This window comes from Ascidiella aspersa, chromosome 2 (genome assembly GCF_963924565.1).
Source record: "Ascidiella aspersa chromosome 2, kaAscAspe10.2, whole genome shotgun sequence".
NCBI lineage: Eukaryota > Metazoa > Chordata > Ascidiacea > Phlebobranchia > Ascidiidae > Ascidiella > Ascidiella aspersa.
In genome coordinates this window covers 13,967,825-13,983,145 of record NC_139448.1, presented here as the reverse complement: position 1 = coordinate 13,983,145, position 15,321 = coordinate 13,967,825, and the positions used below count along the sequence as shown (strand labels likewise).

At 39.2% G+C, this 15,321-nt stretch overlaps 1 protein-coding gene across 1 annotated transcript in view; it reads right to left on the bottom strand.

Moving 5' to 3' along the window:
• The window catches only part of LOC146163838 (uncharacterized), a 120,984-nt gene that overhangs the window by 5,837 nt on the left and 99,826 nt on the right, over window positions 1–15,321 (bottom strand). The window contains exons 140-158 of the mRNA XM_083380604.1: window positions 15,035–15,190; window positions 14,024–14,173; window positions 13,446–13,601; window positions 12,353–12,511; window positions 11,621–11,776; window positions 10,849–11,007; window positions 9,919–10,068; window positions 8,811–8,978; window positions 7,867–8,022; window positions 7,213–7,359; window positions 6,457–6,612; window positions 5,915–6,070; window positions 5,228–5,383; window positions 4,229–4,384; window positions 3,573–3,728; window positions 2,607–2,762; window positions 1,731–1,886; window positions 1,153–1,311; window positions 287–442 (exon numbers count right to left, since the gene is read on the bottom strand). Of these exons, the coding sequence (XP_083236730.1) occupies window positions 287–442; window positions 1,153–1,311; window positions 1,731–1,886; window positions 2,607–2,762; window positions 3,573–3,728; window positions 4,229–4,384; window positions 5,228–5,383; window positions 5,915–6,070; window positions 6,457–6,612; window positions 7,213–7,359; window positions 7,867–8,022; window positions 8,811–8,978; window positions 9,919–10,068; window positions 10,849–11,007; window positions 11,621–11,776; window positions 12,353–12,511; window positions 13,446–13,601; window positions 14,024–14,173; window positions 15,035–15,190 (2,964 nt within the window). The remainder of the gene's footprint in view (window positions 1–286; window positions 443–1,152; window positions 1,312–1,730; window positions 1,887–2,606; window positions 2,763–3,572; window positions 3,729–4,228; window positions 4,385–5,227; window positions 5,384–5,914; window positions 6,071–6,456; window positions 6,613–7,212; window positions 7,360–7,866; window positions 8,023–8,810; window positions 8,979–9,918; window positions 10,069–10,848; window positions 11,008–11,620; window positions 11,777–12,352; window positions 12,512–13,445; window positions 13,602–14,023; window positions 14,174–15,034; window positions 15,191–15,321) is intronic.

Below are 15,321 nucleotides of genomic sequence, written 5' to 3'. Positions count from 1 at the left end.
AGACGGGTTTTATATTGTTTGGTTTATATATTATTTGGCTCATCTTGCATTCGGGATTTGTCGATCATTAAGGTTCGTGGAATATCTTCTTCTGACAGGCAATGAATGTGGAAAACAAATATCAGTCTATCCATCTAAATTATTTACAGTATAACTGTTCACATGAAAAAAACGAGACTATAGCTACTTTTCGCGTCCTTAAAATAAGTGGCTTTAAATCTTGCAGGGGTGCTAAAAGCTACTTATTACAAGGTGAAAGAAGCCAGTTTACAGTAAAAAATATTACCAGTTGGTTGCAAGCCCTATCTTCTTCAGGCTGTCCGAAGCAGCCGCGGTCCCCTGGTGTTCCGTTATCACAGAACCTGATCCTGGTCTGGGTTCCACTTCCACATTGCTTGTCGCAACGTTCCCACTCGCCCCATTCGGTCCAGGCCGGACAATCCTACATAAAAAACACAATAAGGATTTCGTTTGGAAATATAAAAGCCACGACGCAACGTTTGTTGCATAGGACAGGACTTCTCAAATCAGGGGACGAGTTTTCGGCGTTTTTTGTTTTGATTTTGGGAAACCAAAGATAGAAACCCTTAAGACACACATTACTTCAACGAAGCAAATAACAGTAATCCTCTAATGTTCAGATATCTATATATCACTGCATTTTCGTCATTTGCGGCGTTAAAATTGCGTTGTTGTTTGTTTGTTGTGAATGATTTTCCTTTAAATCTCTTGTATTATTTTTATGTTAGTTGTAAGTGTATCACTGTGTACACGTTATTTCTGGCAATAAACTTGGCTTGTCGTTGATGATTTTTCGTTTGTTTATCTTATATTTCTTGTTTTTCAACGTATCATTATATTACTTATGTGTTGTATATAAAATGTTTTTTTCGAATGAACATTTGTGTATACTTAATTGAATTTAAAACAGGGTGTGCAGTTGACTCGATGTGCGTTTTTTCGCTGTATCCCGGAACGAACAACTGAAATTATGTTTGTAAGCTTTGTAGCCTACTGCGTTATGGTTGTTGCGGTTCCAATCAACAAACTATCTATCTCTGTTTATCCATGTCTGACCGAAAGGGTCGCGATTTTTTTTTACTATATTAAAATACGCCAGTTGGTTGCAATGAAGGAAGAAAACCTGCTTACCTGAGGCGCGCATTGTTCTGATACAAATTCGCCGCCGTCATGACAACCGAAGTCCCCGATGGAGCCGAACTGGCAGCTTCTTGATCGAGCCCTGGAACCACCGCCACAAGAGGCGGTACACGATGTCCAGGTGACCCAGGCAGACCACGTCGGGCAGTTCTAAAAACGCGGTTGTGTTCAATTATAACTGATAAGTTTGTTAGTTGCTACAAATGCGAACATAGCAGCGAAGGATCAACAACAAAACACAAAATGGCTATCGAGTAAGTTGACCCTGATGCTATAAAAAATTTAGTTTATGACAAAAACTTTTCAAACCCAGAAGTTGCGCTAATATTTGGGGCAACGTTAGTAAAGCTACAGCTTCCGGTATAATGTAAGATTAAACAACGTAACTGGTCGACAAGTAAAACTCATAGTTAAAAGCATGAGTAAAAACAGGATCAGACGTTTTGTTTAGAAGGAAAATATATTTCGCCAAGTGGTATCGTCATTTCCTTAATTCGAATGAAACCTGGTCGACAATACTGTTTGTTTCCGAGCGTTTTTTTAGTTTTAAGAGACCCTAGTCAAATTACCTGTGCGTTGCAGATTCCTCCTTCAGTAAGTGAGCCGATGCATCCGAGCTGTCCTCTCGAACCGCGTAGGCAGACTCTGGAACGCGTGTAGGTTCCACTGCCGCACGAGCTCGAGCAATCGCTCCACAAACTCCACGAATCCCAATCCGGACACAGCTGATGAAAATGAGCGACATTTGTTGTTCACGTTTGTTTTTAATCATTTTTTAAAAAGAAGTTTATTGATTACATTTTACATTTCATTTTAATGGTGAAAGTTTTATTTTCATTCTAATTTGGTGTCAATAATAATTGATAAAACGTGTTAATTCATCGGCAATAACCGACGAGGCAAAATTGGTATGTAATATCCAAAAAAATGAAAAAAATATACGTCTGACAACTTTTGCCTATAAAAAAAAGGAAAATAAGTTTGTTTGAGTATTTAAAATTTTGGCACGAAGTCTATCCCCTGTCAGGTAGATGACAAATAGCATCAAGCATCAGTAACATGGATGTCATACGCGCATGGGACCGAGATTGAAAACCATGAAATGAAAATCTAGTTAAGGGGCGATAAACTCAACAGTAAAGCGAAATGGATTTGTTTGTTACAACAATTAGTAGCACGAGGAAATTTAAGGAGCTTTTACGATAAAAAATACGTAAGAATAGTAATTAAATTTTGAAATTTAAATAGACACATTTATCCTTTGAAGCAAATTTTGCTTAAAAACGGGGTAAAGTTTATAATAGTCATTAAATATCGAACTGTAAAAAGACATATCAATTCTTAGAAGTATTTCAGCCGCAATGCAAAACACAAACGAAAAAACTTTGCGTAAAAATATCATGAAGTTTCCCAGAACATAGAGACATATTCTAGTTTTAACTTACTTCGTCGTTACAACGCTGCTGTTCGCTGCTGGGACCCTCGCAACCTCGTTGACCGATAGTTCCGTCTTCGCACTCCCGTGACCTCATACGTTGACCTCCGCCGCAGCTCAGTGTGCAGGGGCCGTACGGGGACCACGGACCCCATCGAGGACATGACTGCAAACGGAAAGACTTGACGTTAGGAAGGTACAACTTACGAGTGGACTTGATAAATATGCTGTTTCTACCAGGCAGACACACATATTTCTAGTTTATTAATTCAATGAATTAGAGCAAAACGCGGGTAATTCTAATTCTAATCTAATTTGTGAATAGCTTGTGTGCCCTAATTCTAGTTCTAACTAATTCGGAATTCCCAACAAATGCTAATTTGTTCAACGGCAGTTTTAGTCTCTCAGCCAAACAAAGAATTTTAAATAAAACTCTTTGGTCGGAACGACTTGTTGGTCATTTGTAAATTCTAAAAAGCATAGGCTATGCTAAAACGTATAAAAATTGTAATGTAATTCAAGTTGAAATTCGGTTAAAATTCGTTGTTTTAGGAATTCTGTAATTCTAATTCTAATCTAATTTAAGAAAATTGAAATGATCTAATTATAACCTAATTTGAAAAAACTCAAATGCCCTTATTTTATTTCGAATATAATTTTAAAAAGATAAAATAAATTGAGTTGTCCACTGCTACCAGGCATAGTCTCTAAAAAGAACCCATTCCGTTACTTATTTATTGTCTCCAACGTTTAGGCTACCTAATCCTATGAAGGGCGCCTTTATCGAGAAATGCAACTAGTGATGTTGAGCGTGGTGTTATTGCATTCCCCGATGAAGGCATCCTGCATAGGTAGCCGAAACGTTAAATAAATGAGATGACTATGTCTTCAGCACATCAGCGTTGGAATGCTGTAGTAAGGTTGTTTAGTGTTACTGTGAAAAATTGAATTTTCGGAAGGAGTTCTTCAAACTTACGCCTGCTCCGCATTGTTTCTCCTCAGACGGTAGTCCTTCGCATCCGATGGCGCCAGGGTTACCATTGACGCAGCCTCTCTCTCTTCGCACGAAGCTGCCTCCACACGTCACCGCACAAGAACTCCAGCTGCCCCATGGTCCCCAATAAGGACATTCCTGCGAAGGGTCGTGTTTTTTTATTAGCAAGTCAAAACAATACACGAGTCCCGAGCCCGACGTGCGCAGTACCCAGATAGGAACGGATAAGGCTGCAACCTTAACTTTTTATAGGAGGAGCAGCAACGGTTGAAATATTTTCCAACCACAAATTGAGTTGTATGACCTCCCCTATAAATGGATTGCTATATACCCAATGTATTTTTGTTCCGCAAATGGGTGGAATATAAAGGCTGCGGACTCCGAGTCAAAATAATATCTCGCTATGTTTACTTAATGAATGCAGTGGTAAAATAAAGATTATATGCTGTGGTTTGGGTGCAAAAACTCAGAGGGTTATTTTCAGTCCAAAATAATAAAAAAATGAAAAAAGTAGAAAAAAACAGCCAAGAATTTAAGTACACCATATTCACTTTAAGCTGATGACCAGGATCGATGAGAAAATATTATTGAGTGAAGACGGCAAAAATTGATACAAACCGCAAGTCGATCAATGTTACCTTGATGTTGCAGTCGATGTCGTCCGAGGCGGCTCCAACGCATCCGTCGTCCCCGATGCTTCCGTATCTGCATCCCCTGGATCGGATCAAAAGTCCTCCGCCACAGGTTCTGCTGCAATCTCCCCACTGACCCCAAGGATCCCAACGCGGGCAGTTCTGTAAGCAAAATAGCGGTTTGTTACATTGGCCGGGCGGCTGCAGGTGTGACGTGTAGTTTGATGGCAGTCAACACTAGGTCTAGCCCCGAATAAGGTAACGCAGAAAAAAGGCAAATTTGTTTTACGATTAGTAGGAAATAGAATAAAAAACTGAAAGCACCGATTATTATGATACAAGTGCTTATCGAAACGTCTTTATGAAGATGATGTCGATTTAATCGACCTTTTTAGCTTCGAGATTCATTATTAAGCTATATTTTAGATCCGTGCATAGTGTACCTAAAACTGAAAGCAATTTAGAAAAATTGAAACCACAATAATATGATGCAGTCTGCTACCATTTTTCTGCTACCATGCAGTCTGCTACCATTTTTGTTCGAATATTTTCGATTTAAAACAAACTACATTCAATCACTTGAAGCTTCTTGCATCACACAAGAGGACAAAACTAAACACTTTCTATAGAATGTATTCTGCCAGAACAAAAACCAAGGCGTATTAGAATTTTAAAATGTGGCTAATTTTTCGATCAGCGATTTAACCGAAGCCTACTAAACCTGGCTGGACGATCGGTGTTTCTAAAACAATTATGGCCAATAATGTGAAACTTGAAATCTTTTCAGTTAGCCATTCATAAGTTAAGTGTTTGTTAAATTTGGTCTCTTTGTCGTTGAGATTTTGCTCCAGCATATAAAAGGGTCCCCAAAACGCAATTATTAAACTAGCAATTTGGCAACGCCTCTTTTTGTTCTGTTGACTGAATCTCGTTAGCGTCGAGCGAAACGAAAAAAAAATGCAATTCACTACACAAAAAAGTGCACGTAAACGCCCGTAAACTCACCCCTGAATTGCACGGCGCCGTTTCGGTGTTCGTGCCTTCGCATCCGTGCTCGCCAATGTCTCCGTTTACGCACGTGCGCGTGTGCGTGTGCGTGCCTTCGCCGCAGGTGGCGCTGCAATCGCCGAATTCGCTCCAGGCCGACCAGAACGGACAAGCCTGCGAGAATAAATACAGTCAACACAAATTAAAAATAGTTCTACATTGCGAGATAGGCACTTGAAACAGTTTATTACAAACTTAAAAATTGATGTTTTTATTGTAAGTCGGATTATGTTATTTTTATCCAGTTTTTAGTTCTAACTCTTTAGTAGTTTTCTCCTTTCTTTTAAAAAGACCTAAATAAACGACTTCATTTTTATTAATTTTTTGAAAATTGAAACATTCGCAATTATAAATCATGTAGACTTTCACAATACATTTGAAAAAAATTTGGGGAAAATATATTAAAAAAGAGCCTAATTGTAATACACATATGCATTCAGTTATACATGCCACAAATGTATACTATCGGCAAGATCTTAAAGTTTTGTGGTATTCACTATTGGCTTTCCTTTTAGTAAGAGTGATTGCCATGCTTTACATTCGTAGCAAATGTGCTGCAATTTTTATTGCCTTTAAAGTCCGCCGCACCCTCAAATAGTAAGAACAACCGCCTTAAAAATTCCAAAGCCCCCTGCTGCCACTCACCTTTGTGTTGCATTCGACCGGTTCAGAGAAGCTACCCTCGCAACCCGCGACCCCGGGTATTCCGAAACTGCAAGTACCCAGGCGAGTTCTTCGTCCGGTGCCGCAAGACAAGGAGCAGGGGGTGTAAGGTCCCCAGGGTGTCCACGAAGGGCAGTTCTGCAGGATGGGAAAATTATAAGGGGTGAGAAGGAATAAATTAGTAGTGAAAAATGTGTCCAACCGGAGTAAAAACAGCGAAATACAAGAACAGCTTAAAGCGAGATACTTTTTACTACATATATTATAACTACGTTACACTATATAGTTTATGGGCAAAAATATAATTAAAGTCAGATTAAACATTGGTTCTATAAAACTTAAACTGTAAGCAAATAAATATCAAATATCATTTAAAGCTGCGACTGTACCCTTTTTTATTCTTTTATCCCATACTTAACATTATTTGTTTAAAAACTAATATTTTTAAAAAGCGATGAAAATTAAGCCATCGGTAGCGCTCATATCCGCCCTAATCACATCATCAGTTAGATGAAGCAGCTAACCTGTGAATTACAGTCAACGGTTCGTTCATCTGATCCGTCGCAACCGTCGTCACCCTGTTGGCCGCTGATGCAAGTACGAGACTCGATCTTCGAGCCGCCGCCGCAAGAGGCGCTGCACGATATGGTTCGGCTCCATCCGGACCAGTGGGGACAGTTCTATAAAAACAAAAAAATAATAACTCTCATTAGATCGGTTAGATCAGTGGTTCTCAACCTTTTTTCTTTTGTGGCCCATTTACGTTGCAAAAAAATTCTGTGGTCCAATACATTTTTATAAAAGAAAAAACTGTAAAATAGGTTTAGAACAAAACACAGCAGAACATATTTCAAAACGGATTATTTATTCAAACGTGCATTAGTGAGATACTTGCCACTGAACACTAAATTTACATTCCTTTTTAATTCTTCCTGTAAAATTAAATATAGTGACACAATTAAAACTAAATCTAGCTTTTTTAAATTGGTCTGTTGCCCACCTCAAATGTTCTTATGGCCCACTAGTTGAGAACGGTTGGGTTAGATAGAACGAGAAAAAGCGTCAAAAATATGTTTTTGACGATAAAAAAAAAAGAAAAACGTTGTTTTTTCGGCAGAGGACAAAACTATGTAAAATTGAATTTTAAGGCGATTGCAAAATTATAGATTACAGGTCCGCAACCCGAACCAAACTAAACAATTTTTCGAAATATATATACGAACCAAGACGATTTAGCATTACGCACAGTGCTCAAGCTACAGAAATCGTTAGTTTCTTACGTTGTAGTTGCATCCGGTGGTCATCGTAGAAATGCCGTCACACTCTCCCTCTCCCTGGCTGCACTCGCGTGACCTCGTCTGGCTTCCACCGGCGCAACTGGCGCTACAGGGCGTCCAACTGCCCCAAGGCGACCATGTCGGGCATTGCTGGGCAAAACGAAAAGGGTAAATGAACAAACAGTTAAGCAGGAAACCGCAGGCAGACTCGGTTGGGTACACACAACAAATTTCCTGATTTTGAAGGTACAAAGACGCTTCAAATAATACAAAAGACATAATAATTGAGTTAATGACTATGTTGAAAATGAATAAAGAGTTATTCGAAACGTTTGTACTTTGTTCTGCCTTGGATTTTAAAACTGGTGATTGCATAAAATAAAGCTGTAGCGTTTGTAAAGACGCTTCATTGCCCCAAGTACCGCAGTGATGTATTGTAAAATCTGGAACATAAAGATTACTTTTCAAGAGTACATTTCCTTTCTACGAGCATTGCCAACCATTACGTGGTTTAAATTGTGTTCTCGAAACTTGGGATATTTTTGCTGGATGCAACGGAAAGAATCGCAACGATCAACGGCAAAGGCGCAACGAAAATGGTACTGAACGAACCCGATCAAAACCACAAACAAGATATCTTTATTTTTATTTTCTTACTTCGGTTCCACATTCCCTAGTGTCGAGGTCGTATCCCATGCATCCGTCCTGTTGTGGATAACCGTTCTGACAAGTTCGCGAGCGCTTGGTGCTTCCCGTTCCACATGAGCGCGTACACTCGGCCCACACGGTCCACTGACCCCAGATTGGACATTCCTGACGAAAAGAAAAAAATGGAAATTTGGACGCTGGTTCGCTACGGCTTGCTTGGTTGGGTCATTCTGTTTCGGTGCAACAAACGAGAAGCCAGCAGATATACCGGTTGTTTGCGTATACCAGTTGTATAGCCAACTTATGTTTGATTGCGATCGACTGAAATATTTTTCTCGATCGGATGGTTCGGTGATAAACAAGAACACTTATTAAACATTTTGAGCCTTAATTGCATTTCAGCGATGAAGGTTAATTTGTTACGTCAAAGAACGCTTTATTAGGCTTGTCCAGACAACAGTTGGTCATTTTAATGTTCCGCTTGTGTGCGACAGCTACTGTAATGACGTAACCCATATTTGATACGATCGACCACGTAAAATGTGGCGATCGACCGACGTTGTGCAAGGTGTTCGCTATTAATTATCGATTTTTGTCGCCTTTTTTAATGTCAATATTGGAAAACAGACCTTATAGAAGGTGAGTTTTATTGCATCTCGGACAAACTTTACAGTAGACTGAATAAAATGAACAAAGGCCGGTTGACTTTATCCTAATATCAGTCGACTTCAGAAGAGGCATTTGCTACCTCACTCCTACTATATATGAGACTTACTTTTATGTGTGTAGCATTAACCAACATTATAGGCTAAAGAAAATGCAACTGTATTTAAAATAAAAGAAAACCGAAAATCGTTTAGCAATTAAGAAACGTATTGTTACATTGCTACAGTTATACAGGAGTTTAGCAGAAGCTAAACCGACTGGGCATCAAGAAACATGCGTGATCTTACCATGCTTGCGCACTGGGCAGTTTCAGATTCGCCGACACCTTCGTCGTCCTCGCATCCCTCGTCTCCCACTTGCCCGTTCACACAAATGCGCTCCCGACGCTTGAAGCCGCCGCCGCACGTCACACTGCAAGTCGTGTACTCCTCCCAGGTCGACCAGTAGGCGCAAGCCTGGTGCGTATAACAAGCAACGTTAGAATAGTTATAGTAGATACAAACGTACTGAAAAGCCAGCGCGACAAGAGAGGGGTAGAGATATATATAGAACGAACGACGGCGACAACTCATCGGCTAGACAGCCTTTCTTAACCTCGCGTAAATTTCCTCCTTGTAAGGGGTAAATCCAAGGATAGGTGTTCAAGCTCTGAAAATGCTAGTTTCGTTTCGTTCAACTCAAAAACACGAAAACGACTTGACATGTTGAATTTGATATTCGTTGTGGATTATTTATCATTTTCCAGACATTGAACAACTCGTTGCCAAAAAAGCAAGGGCAACCGTCGCACTGAATATTTGCTACTTTTGTTTTTTAATAAATGAGCACTACTCTGGGGGTATATTTGATATTCGTCTCTGTTAAAAGGGAAAACATACAAAAAATGTTAACAACCCCTATGCTAGAGCAAGCAGGGTTTTTCAACAGTTCAGGTGAAAAGATATAGGGTATAGGGTACAAGGTACACTTGTGATTGCCACAGAAATAAAGCGACGATGTCTTTATTTGACTTTATTTTGTTCGATTCAAGTCCTAGATTAAAATACTAAGAATAACGTGAACAAAGCTGTCAAAATTCGTGGACGCAAGTTGTGACACGTTGGCAGCGATTTAAAGGCAGAAATTACACATTAGGCCTACCCTCTTTTCATTCGTTTACAAGCCACCCATGTACAACGCTCTAATGTGACCAGTGCAAGTCATTTAGGGAAGCGTTTCTAAGAAATTAAGTCCAAATAGTAACTTTGTATTAGGCTCCGTTACTCTTAAGCACACGCTGTGGCGAAAATATGGCTTCTGAAAAACTGAATCAAACGTGACAATCACATTTTCCCGGTTTAACGTATGTGAATTCCCAACACTGCGCTGCGCTGTTCGCGGTTAAACCGAACTCACCTTATCTTGGCAAATCTGCCGCTGTGAGCTTTCGCCAGGACACCCAATATCTCCCGGGTTTACGCAGGTTCTTGTACGATCGTGGGTTCCACGTCCGCAAGATCGGCTGCATCCGCCCCACGAGTTCCAGTCAGACCAGGACGGGCAGAGCTGAAGAGAAATGTGAGGTTTATGCTTGCTTTATTCCACTGCTTTTCAACCTTTCTCAGTTCGCGACTAACTTTAAATGCAAGTTTTTTTGTGCGACCAACAATGAGATATGACCAAATTGTTCAACGCAACTTATTGGAAATAAGGTCAAAGGTTACATAAACCTCAATCTTTTCTACTTGTGTACGTACTGAAATAGTTAATGCGACAAAACAAATCGTATTGTTACGTATTTGTTACATTGTTGCATAAATGTTACGTAAAGATAATGCAATAATTTTAAGATCTATAATAGAAAACAGTAAGATTTAAAAATGCTTCGAACCACTGGTGCATCCTGAAGAATTTTGGGAAAATAAGGTTCCACCGATTTAAAACAGCCACACGGCGATAAGCCTTTCCTATTGCTAAATCTAATTTAACGCACTGGCATTTTAAAGTCGAAACCCTGCAGCGTGACAGTAAAGTTTAACAAAATTTAATATTTAACAGTTTGGAAGCAAACATTGTATAATGTATATCAATTTAAATTCATTAAAATTTGGCGATGCTTCAATCTAACTTATAATTGGGTTAGGTTCGTGTCGAATGGGGCTTTTAAAAGTTTGCTTTATTTAACTCCCATACAACAGTCGTCGCTGTACTGTATCCTTTAAAAATTGCGCAAATAAAACTTTGGAATGATGTTAAAATACTCACATATAAATTATGTTTTTAGTTTACGATTAGGAGATTATAACAGTTGCAATTAAAATTTGCAATTAAAGCTACTTCAAGTACCTGTGCGTTGCATGTAGCGCTCATCCTAGCTTCGCCGTCATCACAGCCTGGCTGTCCGACAACTCCGTGTTGGCAAGACCTGGTTCTGTAGTTAGTTCCCGAGCCACAAGACAAAGAGCAACCAGAGTAGGCGCTCCAGGGAGACCAAGATGGACAAGCCTGCAACGATGTTTTGTTAGGTAAAGTTAAGAGCTATACTGCTCTAGGGCGATATGAAAAATAGCCTTGTGCTTGCTGAGCGGTTAATGAATTTGATAATATTACCTCTAAGAACGCATCATACATAATAATGAAATTTTGCTGTAGGAGGAAAAGTGTAGTTGTTCAAATATAACCATTAAAAAGAAAAAAATATATAATAACAATAAAATGAAAAACAACGGCTATAGTACCCCTGCTCTACATTTTTGTTGTTCAAAACGGAGTTTTTTAAAGATCCTTTAGTGACCGTTGCACTAAACAACGCGTAAGTGTTTTTTGAAGCCATTTGCAGGCCCAAGGTATAAAAGTTGTTGAATGTAGACGAATCAATTTAAGACAAGTCAAGTCCAAGATTCGACACTGACAAATCAATAGGTTAATCAGGTGGCACTATATAAAAACAAATTGAACTGAATTCTAGACAAGCTTTCCCACAACTGTGCTTCATCCGGTCAAACAATATGATTACCCTATTTAGAGTTAGAGAAATACGACCATATGCAAAGTCTAACAAATCAATGATTAAAAATGGAAAAATTACAAAACAGCCATACAAAGCGGCAGTTTCTACCTGATCGTTGCACGACTGCAAGGACAAGCCGCTTCCGTCGCATCCGCTTTCTCCGATCAGTCCGTTGCGACAACTGCGCGTTCTGCTTCGCGATCCTCCGCCACAATTGACGTCACAATCGCTCCAAGGGGTCCATTGTGTCCAGGTCGGGCAATCCTGTTGTACAGCAACAAAGGGAATTAGGTGGCGTTCGACTGAGACCTTCTTATATGTTAGTTAAGTGTATTCGTTTGAAATGCGAATTCTAGCCTAATTTGGAAATTAAATAGTATAAAAATAAACGTTTAAAAATCTTTAAAGTGAATCGTGCGTTTAAACGTGTTTAAATATGAAGCACAAAATAAGAGCAACTATTTGTTCATATTTTACTTTCTAGAAGCGATTTCTTATGTATTTTGTTTACTATTTTTCCTTTAAATAAGTATGGCCAAATCAGAAAAAATGGTGAAAGTAAAGGACGAACTAGTGATATTTATCAGAAAGATAACTCGAAATTGACTTGTGTGGTCGAAACCTTAGATTGCATGGCATATGTGGTTCCTATTAACAAAACAGACATCGATTTGATGTTTAGCACATACCCTATAAAAGAGAAAGAGTACCGACACTACCAATATTATATAAGGATCGGGGTGGTAGCTTTCACCCACTCCTTTTGAACATATATATTATATATTTAATATTTTGCATTATTTTTTTTTGGTATATTTTGCACGCGCAATTGAATCTTACATCTCCGTCGCCGCACGCTAAGCGTTGATTAGCTTCGCCGTCGCACCCGTCCTCGCCCACTTCACCGTTGTTGCATCGACGCTGTCGGCTGACCAGTCCTGTGCCGCATGTGGCGCTACAGACGCTCCACGGTGCCCAATCGGCCCACGATGGGCAAACCTGAAAACGTTAGGGAGTGGTTAAGTATGAAACCACGAATATCGTGTATTTTTCCGACGAGCAATTACTTTTCGGGAGCACAAAACTAAAAACATTTGTAAAATTGTGTCCTTGTATATTAAAAGTACATAACTTATCACTGTTAATATACCGAAAGTGAGACTATGTTACGCTTCTTCGCGATGTTATCTTCTGTGCGAACTTCTGAGCAATACTCGGCTTTCAAAAGAGGAAGTATGGCGATACACAAAAGTAAATGGTCGTTAGCTGCCTGAAAGCTTTTCTGTTGTAATTTGTTTTCCTTGTTCTCAGAGAATCGAAATTTGCATTGGGAAACTATATGACTAAAACCATTAATCACTGTTCGATTTTAACGTTGTTTTGTGTTTATATTCTGATTTAATTTTTCTCAACCCACAGGTCGCGCCGTCGCCGACAACAGTGGTCCACGGTTACATTTATTGAGATTGGTCGAAAATAAAGGCTGCAACTTCGCAAAGCCCGCTACTACACAGAAATATGAAGTGCAAGAAAAGTGTCTTGCCTAATATGCTTTAAAAAAAATTTGCCGGAAGAACAATTTACAATTGATATATGAACAATTTCTCAGCCGAAATCTGTTCAACTGCTTAAATCCGTTCAAGATCTAAACGAGAATTGCTTCATTTATGAATATTAATAAAGTTATTGGGGTGCAATTTTTTGCCTTTGTTTCTTATTTTGGCCACAACATAAAAAAATTGGTTAGTGCTATAGCACTATTAATGGAAATTTTTGATCTTGACAATTTATATTGCAAAGTGTATTTTTAATTTTTTTATCACTTGCAAATCATCAGCTTTAAAAAAATTTTGCCGGAAGAACAATTTACAATTGATACATGAGCAATTTCTCGGCCGAAATCTGTTTAACTGCATCGCTAAGAAAGTCTCACCCCTTGTCCGCAATCTTGTCGCTCGATCATGTCGCCCTGGCAACCGTCCACTCCCGGGTCTCCGTTGACGCAGAATCTCCTCCTTGCCGTCTCTCCTCCTCCGCAAGTCTGGCTGCAAGGGAGCCATGGCTGCCAGTCGGTGAGGTAGGGACAAGCCTGAGCGAAAAGGGTAAGATAAGATAAAACTCCTGTGCACACTTTCTTGATTGTAATTCATTACCAACGTTTTACGCATGGTATCAAAGGCGACTTGCATAGGTTGCCGAAACGTTAGTAAAGAACTCCATTTACACCTGTACCAGAAAAGCTCCGTTTTTTGATTAATATACTATGCCTGGTAGTAAGAGTTTATATACATTTCTTTAATTTTGTACACGTTTGGATGGTGAGGTTTTCTGCGAACGAACTTTGATCGTTGATTGTAACATTTTTAGTATCGTTCCACTGAGAAAGAATTCTTGACAGATTTGTCGTTCAATTACGACCTTTTTAATAGGTGTTCAGTATTTAAAGTTCCTTAAGAAATTTGCGGTTTTAGCTAAAAAAAGTGCCAATTTTCAGCCGAACACCTTCCGTACCTGTTCGTTACATATTTCTTCTTGTCCAGGTAGATCGTCGCATTGCTGAGCGAGGTCTCCCGTGCAAATGCGCGATCGGAACCGCTTGCCGAGGCCACATGATTTGGTGCAAGTGCTCCAATCTGACCAGGTGAACTCGATCCTGCAGGGCTGTTTATAAAAAAGAGCTTATTTTTTAGCACAAAGAGCTACATTACAGATCCGGGCATAGTGTACCCAAGCATATTGGTATTCGTTACGGCATATCATTCAAGCTTCAATTACGAAAGCTGGAACATCTTCAATTCAAAGCAGTGCAACATGAAGAGCTTGTCTGGTGTAGAAGCGTTCGACAAGTCGGTTAGGTTTGTTTTAAATTTTGTCATTGCACGACTAAGAATTAAAAAAAAATTTATTTTTTTAATTCATAATATATTTGTTTACCTTGGTGAACCGCATAGAAGCGAATATACTTGTGAAAAAGGTGAAACGAATATTTAGAGTTAATGAGTTAACTATATGAATGCTTTACATTTACTTTTAGCATATCCTTTATAGGCTACAATACTCAGGGTTACAACGTTGTGTAGTTAAAAATCCTAAACGAATTCTCGCATTCTGATCTGTCCATCAAACAGTGATATGTATGCCGGAAATATAATGGAGAAAAAAATTTTTTGTGCCAATTATATACCGAACCTTTAATAGTCATAAAAACTCATTTTCGCAAAAAAATGTCAGCCCTTTATACTCAAACAACTGAAACAACTGAACATAAAAAAAAACTTGATGTATAGCCTTTAAGACAATGTTTCAAAAAAAAAAAAAAAAATTTGAAATTTTTTAACCTAAATCTGAATTTTCAAATTGACGTAGCACGGTCAATACTGAACCAATCGTGCTTAGATTAGGTTTGTGGTTTTTTTAGACGCAACCTAACAATTTCAGGGGTTCTCCACTGAAATTCGACAAAAAAGTGAACAACCTTACTGGACATATACCAGCAACAATTAAATCAGTGTAAAGACTTACAGTGGACTCGCAACTCTCACTCTCGATGGTGTTGCCAAGACAACCGTCGTCTCCGGCGTCGCCGTTGATGCACTCGCGTCGATGGCTCCTGATTCCTGATCCGCAGCTGCTCGAACAGCGGCTCCACGGCGCCCAAACGCCCCAGTAGGAGCACACCTGTTGCGACACACAGAATCACAAAGTTACAGGTGATACGATAAATGTTTTGAAGAAGCCAATTGTTATCGAAAGATTGCGATGATATGGACAGCATAAGCAAATAAAGTAAAGTATAATAATATTTTACA